Below are 15,957 nucleotides of genomic sequence, written 5' to 3'. Positions count from 1 at the left end.
CAAGCTTTAAGACATTTCTCTGTTCTGGCAAATAGGTGGAGGAACCAACTTCCATTTGACGTCCGAAGCAGTTTTTAACAGACCTCTATTGACCTTCCATTCACACACGCTCTGTGTCCTTATAAACCTAATGTCCTTATAAACCAGCTTCAGAACGTATTTATTGATTGAGACCTCAGAGCACTTTTGTGAGGGCGTCTACCAAATGGCACAAATGTTTATAAATGGTGTGGGAGAAAGGCCAAATTTCTCTGTCCACAAAAATATTTAATGTCTGAGTTGGGTTTCAAAATTCTGGGAATTTTAAAGACTGGACACTTTTCATGGGACTTAATGGGAATAAACTGGGAATTTACCAAATTGCAGGTGAACTTTTCAACAGGGATCTTGCAGGATAATTTTGGTTAAAACAACTAAATTAATTTCATTTGAATTTGAGAGTGGTGGCTCCAGCGGTTAAGGCGCTGGGTTGCCGATCGGAAGGTCGGGGGTTCGAGCCCCGGTATCGCCAAGCTGCCATTCTTGGGCCCTTGAGCAAGGCCCTTAACCCTCTATGCTCCAGGGGTCCCTTACGAGGGAAATATCAAGGTCCGTGACGTTGGGCCGCCTTCCAGTGGGCTCACCACCTGCAGGAGGGACCGTAAGGGACGGTGCTGTGAGGATTGGGCAGCAGTCGAAGGCGGGGGCCTGCTTAGACTGCTGCCCCCGCGACCCGAATTACGGATAAGCGGGAGAAAATGAATGAATGAATGAATGAATTTCTACCTGCAGATTCATCAATCACATGCACACCAGCCCACTGAGGCCACGCCTCCTACAGGCACTGTGCATTTTTCAATCACATAATTTCTTGAATCCTGCACGTCAATATAACGCCCAAAAATTTACTTGGTGATTGTTCACGTAAATGACATTAACATTACATACGTTTGTGTTTAAAACGTCCTTGTGCTGTGTGTAAACTGTTGCGCAACAAAACTATATGAACAATTAAAAATAAAACGAGTCGGGGTTTTTTTTTACTAATTTCCCAGATGACGTCCCCGAAAGTCTAAAAATTTTCGGGAAATTTTCCGCCCCTTTGCAACCCTATCTGTGACTGTGGAACAAACGAAGCCGAAAACAAACAAATCCTGAAACGTCTATAATATATGGATTTATAAGTCCAGCGGTCAAGTCTTGGGGTTGCAGAAATAAGGAAATAATGTCCATCTGGGATTTTTCCGAGCTTTAAGTTTGGAATAATCAGAATTCCACTGTGCCTCTTTATTTCTGTCTGCAGTCGAACACGGGCAGTCCTCAATCCCAGAGACCAGCAGACCTTTCTGACGACGAGGTCAACGAACTCTTCCAGAGGCTGGCTGAGGTGCAGCAGGAAAAGTGGCTCCTGGAGGAGAAGGTGTGAACTTTGACTTCTGTCCTGCATGCTGGCTGACTATTTCATCAATTAGCTTTCTCTTGAGAGCAAAAACGTCCCGTCCCACGTGTGAAGTTTACTAAGATGAAATTTGAAAACGTTAATACGCGCAGTTCTGAATGCGAGGTGGAAACCTCACCAGATCTTCTGATTGTACCCTGGGATTATACACTGTATGGACAAAAGTTTGTGGACATCTGACCATTCGATGGGTATTTTCTTTTTGAACCTTTATTCCTTCGTTGTGAGAATAAACTCCACACTTCCTCTAGATTTTAGTGTGCTCTTCTGGAGATTTGTATGAGATGTAGGTGTGACGGTGAAGAGGCCTGGGGTGCAGTCAGCATTCACATTCATTCATGTTCAATAGGGTTTAGAGCTGTACAGCAGAAGATCTTCCATTCCAACCCATGGAAAGCAGATCCTCATAGAGCTGGAACAGGTTTGGGTTTCCTAGTTCAAGTGAAGAAATAAAACATTCCAAGCTCCAGCATTCAAAGACATGTGGTGGAAATGTCCCAATACTTTTGTCCATATAGTGTATGTGTATAATTTTATTCTAATAAACCTTAAAAAAAAAGTGTTTTAAACACTTTTTTTTTCAGGTCTTTTTTTGAGGTACAATCAATGAAACAATTTTAATTTTTGAGACCCAGGATTCAATGTCCTCGTCTTGATCATGTTAAAGCTCGAAGTTTGTTTGGAACACCTGAAATCTGATGCACACTTTTAACATCTGACCATCTTGGAGTTCTTGTGGTGTAAAATGTTCTGTTTATGTCTCCTGGTGTGTTGAGGGAACGGTGTAGCATGTTTGTGTTTGTTTTTACCTCAAGGTGAAACACTTGGAGGTCAGTTGCTCCTCTATGGCCGATGACATTTGCAAGAAGAGTGCCATCATAGAGACTTATGTCATGGACAGCAGGAGAGGTAAGAGGCTCAGCAGCTGGTTTTTGTTTTTTGTTTTTTCTGGATTATTTTCTTTTGTCCTGCGCCGTGACGCTGCCGAGTTTGCAGTTCTGGTCAGCTGTGAGTCATGCCTCAATTCCTTTTTTTAATTATTACTTATCGTGGGAACAAACAGTGGCCACTGGGGCATGAAATATAAAGCCGTCATGATGTTTCGCGGTCTGTGTTAACTTCTAGTGAATTCATTGACTAAGCGTTTCTAAAGTAATATGGATGTTTCTCAGAGTTTGAAGGCTACAAGAGGCTTTAATCAGGAAACATCAGCATCGACCACATGTAGTGCGTGTTTGCTGTTCGAGTTTTCATATCACACTCACGCCGATAAGTGTAGACGTGTTTCATGATTATTGACACCAATCAAAGCAAAATATAAAAATTCTGTCTTATTAGATGTTCTACTGGATTTTGTGGAGATTCATTCATCCACAAGTGTGTTACTAAAGTCAGGTCCTGATGAAGGTGAGAATGTGAGGAGGCCTGGGAGTGCAGTCGGTTTTTGATGTTCTCCAAAGCAAGCATTGGATTTTCCCTTTGGAATTTTTCTCCAAAGAAAAAAATGTCGTGCTACTGCATCCAAAGTCGTCATACACACCGTGAACCTCTGGATTTGTGCTATTAGTTTGGGGAATAACCACATATTGCTGGAACAGTCAGGTGTCCCAATACTTCTGTCCTCAAAGTGTATATAGAGTAAAAACTAGAGGTGTGAAGGTACACAAATTCGTACAGAACGTTTCCTGTACAGGGCTTTCGGTTCGGTACACACGTGTAGGTCTTTTAAAATAGATAATATCTTCAAAAAATTATATTTTAGATGTAAATTGCACACCTATATAAAGTCTAACAAAGTTTAACAAAGTAAACTATTTTATTACATTTTTCATTTATTTATTTTAGTTAATCAGTTTAATTTGTGCCAATTTAATTGTTTGCTCAAATGAATCAATATAATAAAAAGTGTTGCATTAAAAATAGTGAGATCACTTCCCTTCAGCGAGCACTGAGCACTGAGACTCACTCGTCTTCTTGCCGTGTAGACAAAAAACACAACTTAATCACATATTCCATAATATTCCCATTACTCAATAGTCAACAAGTAATACTTGTTTCCATATCGGTTAAAAAACATGCTTGTACTCTGTCTTTTCATCACCTCCGTCAGTAAAACCAGACTTTTTAAAGCAGTAAAACATCCAAGTCTTGTGTGAACAGCTGCTTTTACTAATCGGTTGCCTTTCCGTCCTCTTTCAACTTGTCTTGTTTTCTTGCTCATCTGATTTTACTGTAAATATTTTGCCGTCTTTATTTATAATGCAGTTGTTTTGCTGTTTTTCAAATCTCTTTGCCGTTTCGGGGCAAGATTTGAAGTAGTAGTGTGGAAAATGAAACCAGAAACAAAGAAAAGAACTGCTCAGACTCTGATCGCCCTTTAAGTTGTTATTTATCCTTCGTTTTCTGCTTGCTAATAAGCAACAGATTTACTGTTTTTATTGACGTTGGTAGCTGCAGATGCACAAATCCATTTGCCTGGGGATGTTTTTTTTTTTACAAGCACATGTGTGGAATTGGGAATAATTGTATATGCAGGTAATGTAATATAGAATGAATTCTTCACCTGTTTGTTTTGTTTGTATTGTGAATTGATTCCGCATGGTTTCTAGAGACCATGATCAGAATCTTCTTGGATCAGAATAACTCAAATATAACCAGCGTAATAGACACTCGAAAATTATTCATCCGAACAATCAATCAAGTTCCTTATAAGAAAACACAAAAATACAGTGTTTGAAAGTATTTGAGACACCAGACATTTTCAGCCATATGAGGTTCCTCCTCAAACTGTTGCAAGTCGGAGGCACGCAGTTGTCGATACGGACGTCTTTGGGTGCAGCAGGAAATAAACCCAAACCTGTTGATGATGCCCCTGAGGAAGATCTCCTGCTATAGAGCTCCAACCCTCACCTACATCATAATAATCCCTTATGTCTAAATGAGCTGAAATCTCCACAAAATCTAGTGAAACATCTTCCCAGAAAAGTGGAGGTTATTATAACAGTGAATGGGGACTAAATGTGGTAGATTTGGATGTTCAAAAAGAAGCACATACCAATCTTATGGTCAGGTGTCCACACTTTTTTTGTCCATACCTAGTATAAAATGGTATTATTATGACGGGGGTAGCGGTTGAAGATCCCCATGTGACGTCTCTGCACTTTGCTCAGATTAGCATCAGACTTTGCCCTCTGTGTTATCTGGCGTCGTCGATGCTCCTTCTCTCAGGCCAAATGAACATTACTGTAATGAAAATTGAGTTCCAGGCGTTCGCTCTTCGCTGTTTCTGACAGTTTTATTTATTTATTTTTTTTCGGTCACTGCCACGCTGATTAAAAAAAACCAACGTACCGCAAGGGTGCAGATCCTCTGATGAAGTGTGTCCCGGTGAGTTAATGTACTAAATCAGAGCCTGATTGAAAATAATCAGCACTAACAGCTGTCGGAAGAAAACCGAAGACGGTGTTGCTGAAGTAGTATTTGGTAGCTAGGGTGATGGATTCATAGCGAGATTGATGGCCTGTTAGTGTAGCGGGTTGCTGAGACATGACTCCTCGTTTGCATTCGGCCTCATACACAATTACACGACAGTTTCGCAACTCAATCCTGAAACACGTTACAGTTTAATGAATGCCAGTCCCATGAGAGTGGTTTATTTCTTTACAAACTCAGGATTTGTTCGCGGGTCAAAACCAGAACAAAGAACGAGGGGGTCGGTGTGGTGCTTTATACTTATACTTTATACTTTATACGGCGAGTAAAACATTATATACATACTCATCATACCATGGCTTTTTTTTTGAGTATGTGTTGCCTCATATTAATACCCCTAGGAAATTAGAAAGTTATAATTGACTTTAGAAATTTCCTGTTCCCAGTCATTTAGTCACTTAAAAATGTAAAATATCAATGAGAAAATTTCATATATATTTAACTCATATAAATTCATAAGAATTCATATATTATCTATTAGAGATTTAATTGGTTGATTGCTGAAAATGTATGCAAAAATCAATACCAGTAGTTTTTCCGGGCTTCCGGTCTGCTGTCATCACAAGAGCGGCCTCTAGAGGTGAATCACTGCTGCCACATGCTGTTTAATTTTACACGTGAGATTGTGGGATGCACAGAGAGCACTATATTTATTAATTATAATTTATTAATCATATTTAATGCTGAAGTTTTCATATTGATTTAATTTAGCACATTTTAATGATTTCAGTGTTTAAATAAAGTTCAGTACTATTTTACATGGAATGTTGGATTGTTTTACTCCCAGTATCCATTTGAACTCTTGGTTGATTTATTAGTCAGTACGATCCAACCTAGATATGGGTATGCGTAAAATGGACTATTAGTTGATCTCTACTATATACAGTATGTAGATCTTCCACTCCAACCCATGTAAAGCATATATTCATCTTTAGCTCAGGAGATGGGAAAATTTCATGCCACTGCATTCATAGAGTTTTAGAGAAGACCCATATATGGCTGGAAAACCAGGTGTCCAAATACATTTTTCCACAATGTAGTGTATTATCCAGCTATTGAACAAGGTTTTGGAATAGTTCATGACTTATGTTTCTCTCACCACAAAGCTTTTTTCATGTATGTAACCATCCTCTGTGAGCACATCTGCCTTCAGGTGATTATTTAGTAAATAATCCCAAAAAGCAAACGACAGAAATCTCCCTCTGACACGAAATGACCCAGTTTTTCTAACTGGAACTGGGCAGAGACACTCATAATTTTTCAGTGGAGTCTGTTTTCGACAGTGTGACTTGCTTGTGCGTGAGTAAGCACTCGAGCTCAATAATATCGCCTGGCCTCTTGTCACGAAGTCAGGCTGCACTGCACGCAAAGGGTAAAACGCTCTGCAGCCTCGAGTTTGCCTCGTGAACATCGAACAGGAGCTGATGCTTCACGTAAACAGTATGTTTTCAGTAAGCAGATGAAGGCTGCAGAATTGTTTAACATACACAGTTACCTAAAAGGGAACATGTCTGTGGTGTTTCAGGTGCTGCAGAGCTGTTATTTAGTGAATATCTGGTTTAATTATGGTTGTGGATAAAGGTTGTTTGGACATCTGACCATAAAATGTCCTTTTTGAACATCCCATACCACATTTGGCCCCCATTTGCGCTTATAATAACCTCCACTCTTCTGGGAAGATGTTTCACCAGATTTGTGGTCATTCATTCAGCCATTAGTATGTTATAAAAGTCAGGTACTGATGGAGGTAAGGTGAGGAGGCCTGGGGTGCACTCAGCATTCGTTCAGGTTCAATAGGGTTGGAGTCTGAGCTCTATAGCAGGAGATCTTCCACTCCAGTTCAAGTAGAAGCACATATAGCTAGGTGTCCCAGTACTTTTGGACCATGTCGTGTAAGCACGCAATGGTTTCTGGTGCTTTCTACAATTTCTCTATCGTTTCCACAGCAAAGGGTCTACCGATAGATTTTAACGATACAGATAGCGAGGTTGGATCGTACTCGCCGATAACCGATTAATCAACTGATAAAAATTGGATTCTGGATTAAAAAAAAACATTTAACTCTAGAAGAACTTTAATTATAAAAATGTAATAAAAAAAAAACTGTGCCGTATCATCAAAATGCACTAAATCAATAAATAAAAATGTAAAGTTACTTTCGTTATATAAATTATGAATTATAATTTTTAAACATAATATAGCGCTCTCCATGCAACACGCAGTCTCCTGGATTCGCCTCTAGAGGCCTGCAACCCGGAAAAACCTTCGCTATAGATTTTTGCAGACAGTTCCAGCAGTCAACTATCAGGGGCGATTATTAAATCGCTAAAAAATGATGAATTGCTCAAACTGTATTACACCTGATGGTTCATCAGGAGTAAGATCTCTTGTTGATGAGTGAATTAGAAGCTTGGACTCATTATTTTTAGCCAGCAACTCTTTACAGTCACGCTGAGCAAAAAAGCAGTTTGGAATGTAAAATATGTCAAAACCTTGAATGGGATGAGGCACAGCAGCTTTTCTGGGCAAATACATTTTCTGGATTTTATGCCTTTGGGTTCATCTTGCTCCACCCCATACTACCCCCCCCCCCTCCCCTCGTGTTCTAAACTGTGATACAGGAAGTTCAGTTCTATCCAAGTTTTTAATTACTCACCAAACTGTTTAACTACTAAATATAGAATTAACTAATAAATAAAGTTCAATTACCCCACACAAGGTTCCTGGGAAATATTCCAGCAAAGTTCTTCATGCGAATCGCAGCACATACCACATTTCCCTTTTTCACCATGGACCCTCCTGGACCCTTAATGTTTGTGATTGGATTTGGTTGAGTGTCTTCAATAGACGAGTCAATATTCATTTTCCTTGGAGATTGTCTCACACACACACACACACACACACACACACACACACACACACACACACACACACACACATCGCCCCTCTTTGATAGGGAATGTTCGCACCTTTTGCCCTTACACTGTAAGAACCTTTTCCAGATCATGGAGGTTCGATTCATTGCTCCAGACGCCCCGTCTCTATTAGCCTGCGAGGAAATGTGTTCATTTTGTGTCCGCTGTAGAAAGATAGAGAGCAGAGAAAGTCGAGAAAGATGACGTGATTTCATCCTTCCCCTCCCCGACGCGCTTTCCTCCTGTTTTAATTTCATGACTGACTGATTTAACATTTAATGCCAGACTAGTTTTCATTAAGGCCAGTGTCTTCTAATTGTAAATATTGTGTTATAAAAATTGAAGGTCTTTGATTTGTTTGTGTAACCACATTGTGCTTTTCTCAGTCGACACTCCTCTGGCGTGTTAAAGGCCGATCAGCACCAGGTTTACGAGCTCACCTCGTTTATTTGTGTGTGTATGAGTGAAATATTTTCTCAGATTCTGGTGCAGACTGTACGTTATTTTGTCTTTTACTTTGTGTTGTTTATATGGAGACTAAAACGACCAAAAGTTTTTGATTTACTTTTATAATTTTTTTAAATCTGCATCGCTTAAGGGCTTTGGTCCAGATTTTACTTTCTAAACCTCATTTGTTTTGACTGGCTGAGGATTTAGCAGTGAGCTGGATCACCTGGATAAGCCACCAATTCAATACAAAGTTAATCCACACTGCTTTCAATGTGCTGTAAAAAAAAATGTGATGACTATAAAGCACCTTTCTTTCTTTCTTTATTACATTTACTGTCTGCAAAAATCAATACCGATAGTTTTTCCGGCTTTCGGTCTGCTGTCCTCACGAGAGCAGCCTCTAGAGGCGAATCACTGACACCACACGCTTTTTGTTTTTACACGTGAGACTTACATACACATACATTATTCTATTTCACACTTTTTCATGATTCAGTGCTGACCGATAATCTTATTTACGCAACTGGTTCAAGGGCCCGGGATCAGCAGCCTGGTGGTGCTGAGATTTGAACCCACAACCTCAGAGGCCTCGGTCACTGACCGATCACTTCCTCTAATTAATATTCTCAAATTTGGCATCGACCCTGGATGCAGGAGCGCATCAAATCAAACCTTATGACTGAACATAATGCAGTTCTTTTATTTAATATGTTGCCACATCTTTCTTGAAGGTACTTTTCCTCGGTACGCTGTAGTTTTTGTAGAGAAGGAAGACTCCAGTTGGAAGACTTGTTGGTCTGGTGCAACAAAGACATTAAGTCCTGTGAAAGCATACCAGCAGTTTAAAAAGCTGAGAAAAGATCCAGGTTGAGGATGAACTGACAGGCAGGGGGAGGTGGGGGGCATCACGTGATGAGGTCTGACATGATGTAAATGATTCAGCATGCAGCCATGCCTAACACTTACCCCAACACTCATCCTCAATAATGCAGCACAGGGAGAGTGTGCAGCTGCATTAGAGTGGAGAGAAAACGTCAAAGCTGGAATATAATGCATTGTTTTGATGTCTGGATCGATCAGTCCTGTTCTGCTGAAGACCATGATCAAGATCTAGTCTCAGATCAAGATATCTGCTGCTGATATTTTGCGCAGTTTTGTGGAGTTATGTTTAGAATGTGTTCTGTACCATGGGCGAGTAAATAAAATGATCTCTATAGAGGTTTCCCTCTAGTGATGTTTGAGTAATTGAAATGCTAATGTAATACAGAGCAGAGTTAAACATTAGTGCAAAAGTTGGCATGGATTGTGTGTTCGGGGCCAGTATGGACTCTGAGCTCTGATTTATACGAGGTGGTATCAAAAATGTTGGAGACTAACGATGTAAGTGGTGCTGTTCTGACCTACGGCGACGCTGCGACGAGTCGTTTGAGGTACAGCTGAAACGAATCCTCGAGTAATTTGTATACGGAAAAAATCATTTAGTCACTTTAACTACACAATGAGCATTGTGTTTCCCCACGGACCATTATTACTGACGCACCACCCACTAAACTCTGGACAGGTAAATGTAAAAAATGGAGGAATGGACAGAAAACAGCGAGGGGGGACTTTTTTCTTGCAATTATTTTTTTTTTTTTTTATACAATTGCACCTTTAGTTCTCACAATTCTGACTTTATTTTTCGCAATTCAAACTAATTTTTTATTTATTCGGGCAGCGTCACCCCCTCATTACAGTCCGAAAGTTTTACACATTGACTACAGGCAATAGAATCACATGATCTCAACCTGAGCCTCAGATCCCTGGAGAGAACTCTAACACTCAACTCTAAAAGAGATGGAGCAGAACAGATGAAGCAAAAGAGCCTCGTTCATACAGCAGCTTCAAACTTCAGACCCACAACATGGTTACTGGTGGATGCTCCAGAAATATCGGCTGTTTACGAGAAATCAAGTTGCAATTAAAAAAAATAAAAAAAAGTAATTGTGAGCAAAAAAGTCAGTAATTAGGAAATAATTATAATTGTTTTTATAAATGTGGTGGAAACAGGCTTCCATATGATTCTAGCCAAAGAAAACGAAAAGTTTGTAAAGTTTGGGATCATCTCAAACTAAAACATGAAGAAAACACTGTACAGTGCATTTACTTACATTTTTATTTATTAAAAATAATATAATAAACAATATATACAATAAAATAATAAAGAAAAACATCACTGGTAGATGACGAGAGACGAGGAAGACCTTTGATGAGTTTGACCCCCGAAAATGTCGAAATCGTTCGGCAACTCGCGCATGACGATCGTCGGAGAACATCTCTCCTCCACACCCACCTACTCACCAGATTTGTGGACTTCGCCATCTTCCAGAAGATCCGGCGGAGTTCAAAGGAACGTGCTTTGAAAAGAAGACTTCCAGAACACGTTCCAGAAGAACACTGGGAGATGTATTACTGTGACTGTTTGGAAACATGGATAAATGAAGTACTAGCTTGTAAACAGCGAATCTCCAAACTTTTCCGGTTCCACCTCATATTTATAAGATTAATTGTATCTATAAACTGTTGGTTTCTTTTAGCCTCATCACAAACTGCCCCCATCACCGTATCTCATTGCTGAGGCGTATTTTAAGCACAGCTGTTTTTTTTTTTTTAACGTGATTTATTTGACAGCTGAATATTGCATTTCATAATGGAGCCGAAGTCGGCGTTGTCACCGGAGACAGCTTTCTGAATTGAAATAGTGTCGTAAAGAGCACGGGATCAGAGAATCCTTCAGTCAGCACTTGGTTTTTAATGCAGATATTCAAAGCAACAATAATCAATTCTTCCTGAGGAAATTGAAGATGATCGATATGCCGTAGCTGGAGGCACGTACGCGTTCAGATATCACACCAAGCACCACATTCTTCAGTTCGCACTAATCAAAATGTAGATTTGTAGTGTATCGATTTTGTAGTTTGAGGGAAAAAAAGCTGTAATCTAAGATGGCTGTGTCTGCAATTGTGTGGGACAAAAGGGTCAGAGCTAATCTCGCATTAAGGGTCTGAGACTGCGTGAGAGAGAAGCACTTTCCCTCTAAGTGCTCTCCTTTGCAGGAGGAGTCAGACGAAGCTCTCAAGCGAACACATGCCTTGCTGCAGTCTGCAGGACCTCCGCCCCACCCATGGTGTGTCCTGTTATGGACAATTATTGGTGCATGAATGAACCCAACTTCACGTATCTCCAAGGATTGCTGCAGCTCATCGCGTTCTCGCTTCAGATTTATTATTCGAACACAAAATTCAACCACAGTCCCGTCCTGTCCCGTCCCAGCTTCCTGTTTATGGTATGGTGAGAAAAAGATGCGATTGGTGATTGCAAACTGGTGTTTGGTGCAGGGCTATCACCAATGAGTTATTCCTGAGAAGAAGGAAAAAAAGATCATGCAATTCATCATTCTGGGTCTCAGGTCTACGACAGGAGATGACGCACAGCAGCGAGCATGCACGAGGCTCGGTGCAGAGATAAAAGAGCTCTTTTCCATCCCACTCTTATTTTTTTTTTCCATTTAACCTGCCTTGCTCCAGTGTGAGTTGGCTCCAGGGCTGCAGTTAATGCGGAGGCAGCAGGTGCCCCGGTGTCTCAGGAGACATGTCCTGCTGAAAAAAACCTTAACCGGTGTCCGAATAAAGATTCCAAAGAACTTTCCGAATCAGAAGAGAAGTCGTTTCCAAGTCTCAGCCACTGCTGGACCAATTATTAACAGACTTTATTTCTGTCCTCCGGTTATGTCTGTGGCCAGGAATGCCCAGATCATCTAACCGAGAATCCCCCCTTGATGACCTAAGCGTCTCCCCTTTATCCGATGCCTCTGATTAGCCAGGCTTCTCCGGTTCTCCTCCTGGGCATCAAGCTGAAGAGCGATCCTGGCTGTGCTCCACACCTCTGAAACCCATCCGGCAGCATTTTCCACCCATTAGAGTAACGAGTCCTCTCTGTAAATCTGCTTTTGTGGATTCATTAAAGCGTCTCGATAGAGCGCTGCCTCCCTGCCACAGCAAATTAGATAATAATGTTGCTGATCAATATGAAAGGAATACTAGTTACAGGCAGCCTGTCGTTTTCGCATCATTGCGGTTATTAACATGAGCCAGCGGGTCGTTTCCCTGGTTGGAGGTTGAACGATGTCTCTGGCCTTGTAACCCAGAGTTTAGGCTGTTAAGTGTGTTGTGGCCTGAATAGAATATATATAGATTTTTAACTTTAACTAACACCAGTGAAGACAAAATTCCCAGGGCCTGTGCTAGCTATAGGCACAGCAGACAATTGCCCAACGCCTGGAGTTTGGAGGCGGAGCCTTCATCACCCTAACAAACCTATGCACTAATGCACTTAATGCAAATGCAAGACTAGACTCTTTGTCTATTAAATATAAAATAACGGAAGTGGATATAAAATAATATATTATAGTATAAAATACCTTTTACCAGTTGATATCAGTGTTTATCAGTGATATCAAATTTCAATTTTTCTGCGTACTGACCTGGTGGAGCCAAAACCAATGTGTCACTCTGAGGTTGCTCAGCGGAAACGTATAAACTCTTCGAATCCGAGCCGATCGACTGAACAGTGGCATCGCGTCAGGAGCCGACTTTCAAAACACTAAAGAAAAAGTACAATTGTGTAAATCAAAATGTATCGTAAATAAAATACCAAAATATGAAACATTTCTCCGGGACCTCAGTACTACAGCAAACAACATCTATTAACAAAATCAACACAAAGTACACACACACTCTAAACTAACAACACAAAGTACATACACGTTTTAAACTAACAACACAAAGTACACACACACTCTAAACTAACAACACAAAGTACACACACGCTCTAAACTAACAACACAAAGTACACACACGCTCTAAACTAACAACACAAAGTACACACACACTCTAAACTAACAACACAAAGTACACACACGCTCTAAACTAACAACACAAAGTACACACACGCTCTAGACTAACAACACAAAGTACACACACGCTCTAAACTAACAACACAAAGTACACACACGCTCTAAACTAACAACACAAAGTACACACACGCTCTAGACTAACAACACAAAGTACACACACGCTCTAAACTAACAACACAAAGTACACACACGCTCTAAACTAACAACACAAAGTACACACACGCTCTAAACTAACAACACAAAGTACACACACGCTCTAGACTAACAACACAAAGTACACACACGCTCTAAACTAACAACACAAAGTACACACACGCTCTAAACTAACAACACAAAGTACACACACGCTCTAGACTAACAACACAAAGTACACACACGCTCTAAACTAACAACACAAAGTACACACACGCTCTAGACTAACAACACAAAGTACACACACGCTCTAAACTAACAACACAAAGTACACACACGCTCTAAACTAACAACACAAAGTACACACACGCTCTAGACTAACAACACAAAGTACACACACGCTCTAAACTAACAACACAAAGTACACACACGCTCTAGACTAACAACACAAAGTACACACACGCTCTAGACTAACAACACAAAGTACACACACGCTCTAAACTAACAACACAAAGTACACACACGCTCTAAACTAACAACACAAAGTACACACACGCTCTAAACTAACAACACAAAGTACACACACGCTCTAGACTAACAACACAAAGTACACACACGCTCTAGACTAACAACACAAAGTACACACACGCTCTAGACTAACAACACAAAGTACACACACACACGCTCTAGACTAACAACACAAAGTACACACACACACGCTCTAGACTAACAACACAAAGTACACACACACACGCTCTAGACTAACAACACAAAGTACACACACACACGCTCTAGACTAACAACACAAAGTACACACACACACGCTCTAGACTAACAACACAAAGTACACACACACACGCTCTAGACTAACAACACAAAGTACACACACACACGCTCTAGACTAACAACACAAAGTACACACACACACACGCTCTAGACTAACAACACAAAGTACACACACACACGCTCTAGACTAACAACACAAAGTACACACACACACACGCTCTAGACTAACAACACAAAGTACACACACACACGCTCTAGACTAACAACACAAAGTACACACACACACGCTCTAGACTAACAACACAAAGTACACACACACACGCTCTAGACTAACAACACAAAGTACACACACACACGCTCTAGACTAACAACACAAAGTACACACACACACACGCTCTAGACTAACAACACAAAGTACACACACGCACGCTCTAGACTAACAACACAAAGTACACACACGCACGCTCTAGACTAACAACACAAAGTACACACACACACACGCTCTAGACTAACAACACAAAGTACACACACGCACGCTCTAGACTAACAACACAAAGTACACACACGCTCTAGACTAACAACACAAAGTACACATGTGCAACATTCAAAATAATACTATATAGATCATCTTTAGATTTTAAATAAAAAAATAATAATTCTGTTGACCCGATAGTTAAATTAATATGCACATTGAAGTAAATATATAAGTCCTGATAACAGTTTTTTTTTATAAATCATTTGTTCATATGCTTTTTATTTATTTTGAAAATGTGATTAAAATGGAATTTAGTGCCCATTCGTTCACACTGAGCCTCAGACTTGACCAAGAGCTCCAAACAAAACAAAAACACATGCTGCTGATTCCTGAGACTGGAAATCACAAATTCCGCAGATGCTTCTACACTTCCTGGTTCGTATTGATGCGTTTTGAAGCAATAAAACATGTAGTGCAAATGCAGACACAGCAACAACGACTTTATTAAACCTGACTGGCCTCAGTCCAGGAAATCAGCATGATGCTGCCTGAAGTTCGAGTTTCTAAGATTCACTTTGACAAAACTGTGACTGAGCAAATCGAGCTCTTTAAGTTGTAATAAATCACTATTAAACCTGCCATGTGAGAGTTTCTCATTTTCATCTTCCAGGATATTTATAGAACGTCTAACGAGGAAAAACCCTGATGCTGCATTATCTACACTTACATTTCACCACTAGGAATCTGTGTTTATGCTCTTCAGCCATGTCTTATAGTCCTTATAGAGCCCACAAATTCCTTCTCTTGCTAGCACATGAAGGAGAACGAGCAGGTTTCACTTCCATTTGGGTGGAAGTGGGTGCTTTATACTCGTAGGTGGCAGTCGGTGGTTTAGTGGGTGGTTTATTCTCCTGGGTTGTTTATACTAGTGGGGGGGGGATTTATACTCGTGGGTGGTTTGTATATATCGTGGGTGGTTTATATTAGTGGGTGGGAGTGGGTGGTTTATACTCGTGGGTGGGAGTGGGTGGTTTGTATATATCGTGGGTGGTTTGTGGGAGTGGGTGGTTTGTATATATCGTGGGTGGTTTGTGGGAGTGGGTGGTTTGTATATATCGTGGGTGGTTTATACTCGTGGGTGGTTTATACTCGTGGGTGGGAGTGGGTGGTTTATATATGTTGTGGGTGGTATATTCTTGTGGGTGGGAGTGGGTGGTTTATATATATCGTGGGCGGTTTATACTCGTGGGTGGGAGTGGGTGGTTTGTATATATCGTGGGTGGTTTGTATATATCGTGGGTGGTTTATACTCGTG

At 40.5% G+C, this 15,957-nt stretch overlaps 1 protein-coding gene across 4 annotated transcripts in view; it reads left to right on the top strand.

The window, feature by feature from the left end:
• Window positions 1–15,957, top strand: part of gripap1 (GRIP1 associated protein 1) — a 68,560-nt gene that overhangs the window by 38,268 nt on the left and 14,335 nt on the right. For all 4 annotated transcript variants that reach the window (XR_014535816.1, XM_083554894.1, XM_083554895.1 and 1 more), the window contains 2 exons: window positions 1,283–1,399; window positions 2,254–2,347. Coding sequence is in view for 3 of the 4 variants with exons in the window: in XM_083554894.1 (XP_083411020.1) it covers window positions 1,283–1,399; window positions 2,254–2,347 (211 nt within the window). In the remaining variant the exon portion in view is untranslated. The remainder of the gene's footprint in view (window positions 1–1,282; window positions 1,400–2,253; window positions 2,348–15,957) is intronic.

This window comes from Silurus aristotelis (assembly GCF_946808225.1).
Source record: "Silurus aristotelis genome assembly, chromosome: 11".
Classification (NCBI taxonomy): Eukaryota; Metazoa; Chordata; class Actinopteri; order Siluriformes; family Siluridae; genus Silurus; species Silurus aristotelis.
Note: the sequence above shows the minus strand (reverse complement) of the source record. Positions and strands in the feature narration are given on the sequence as shown.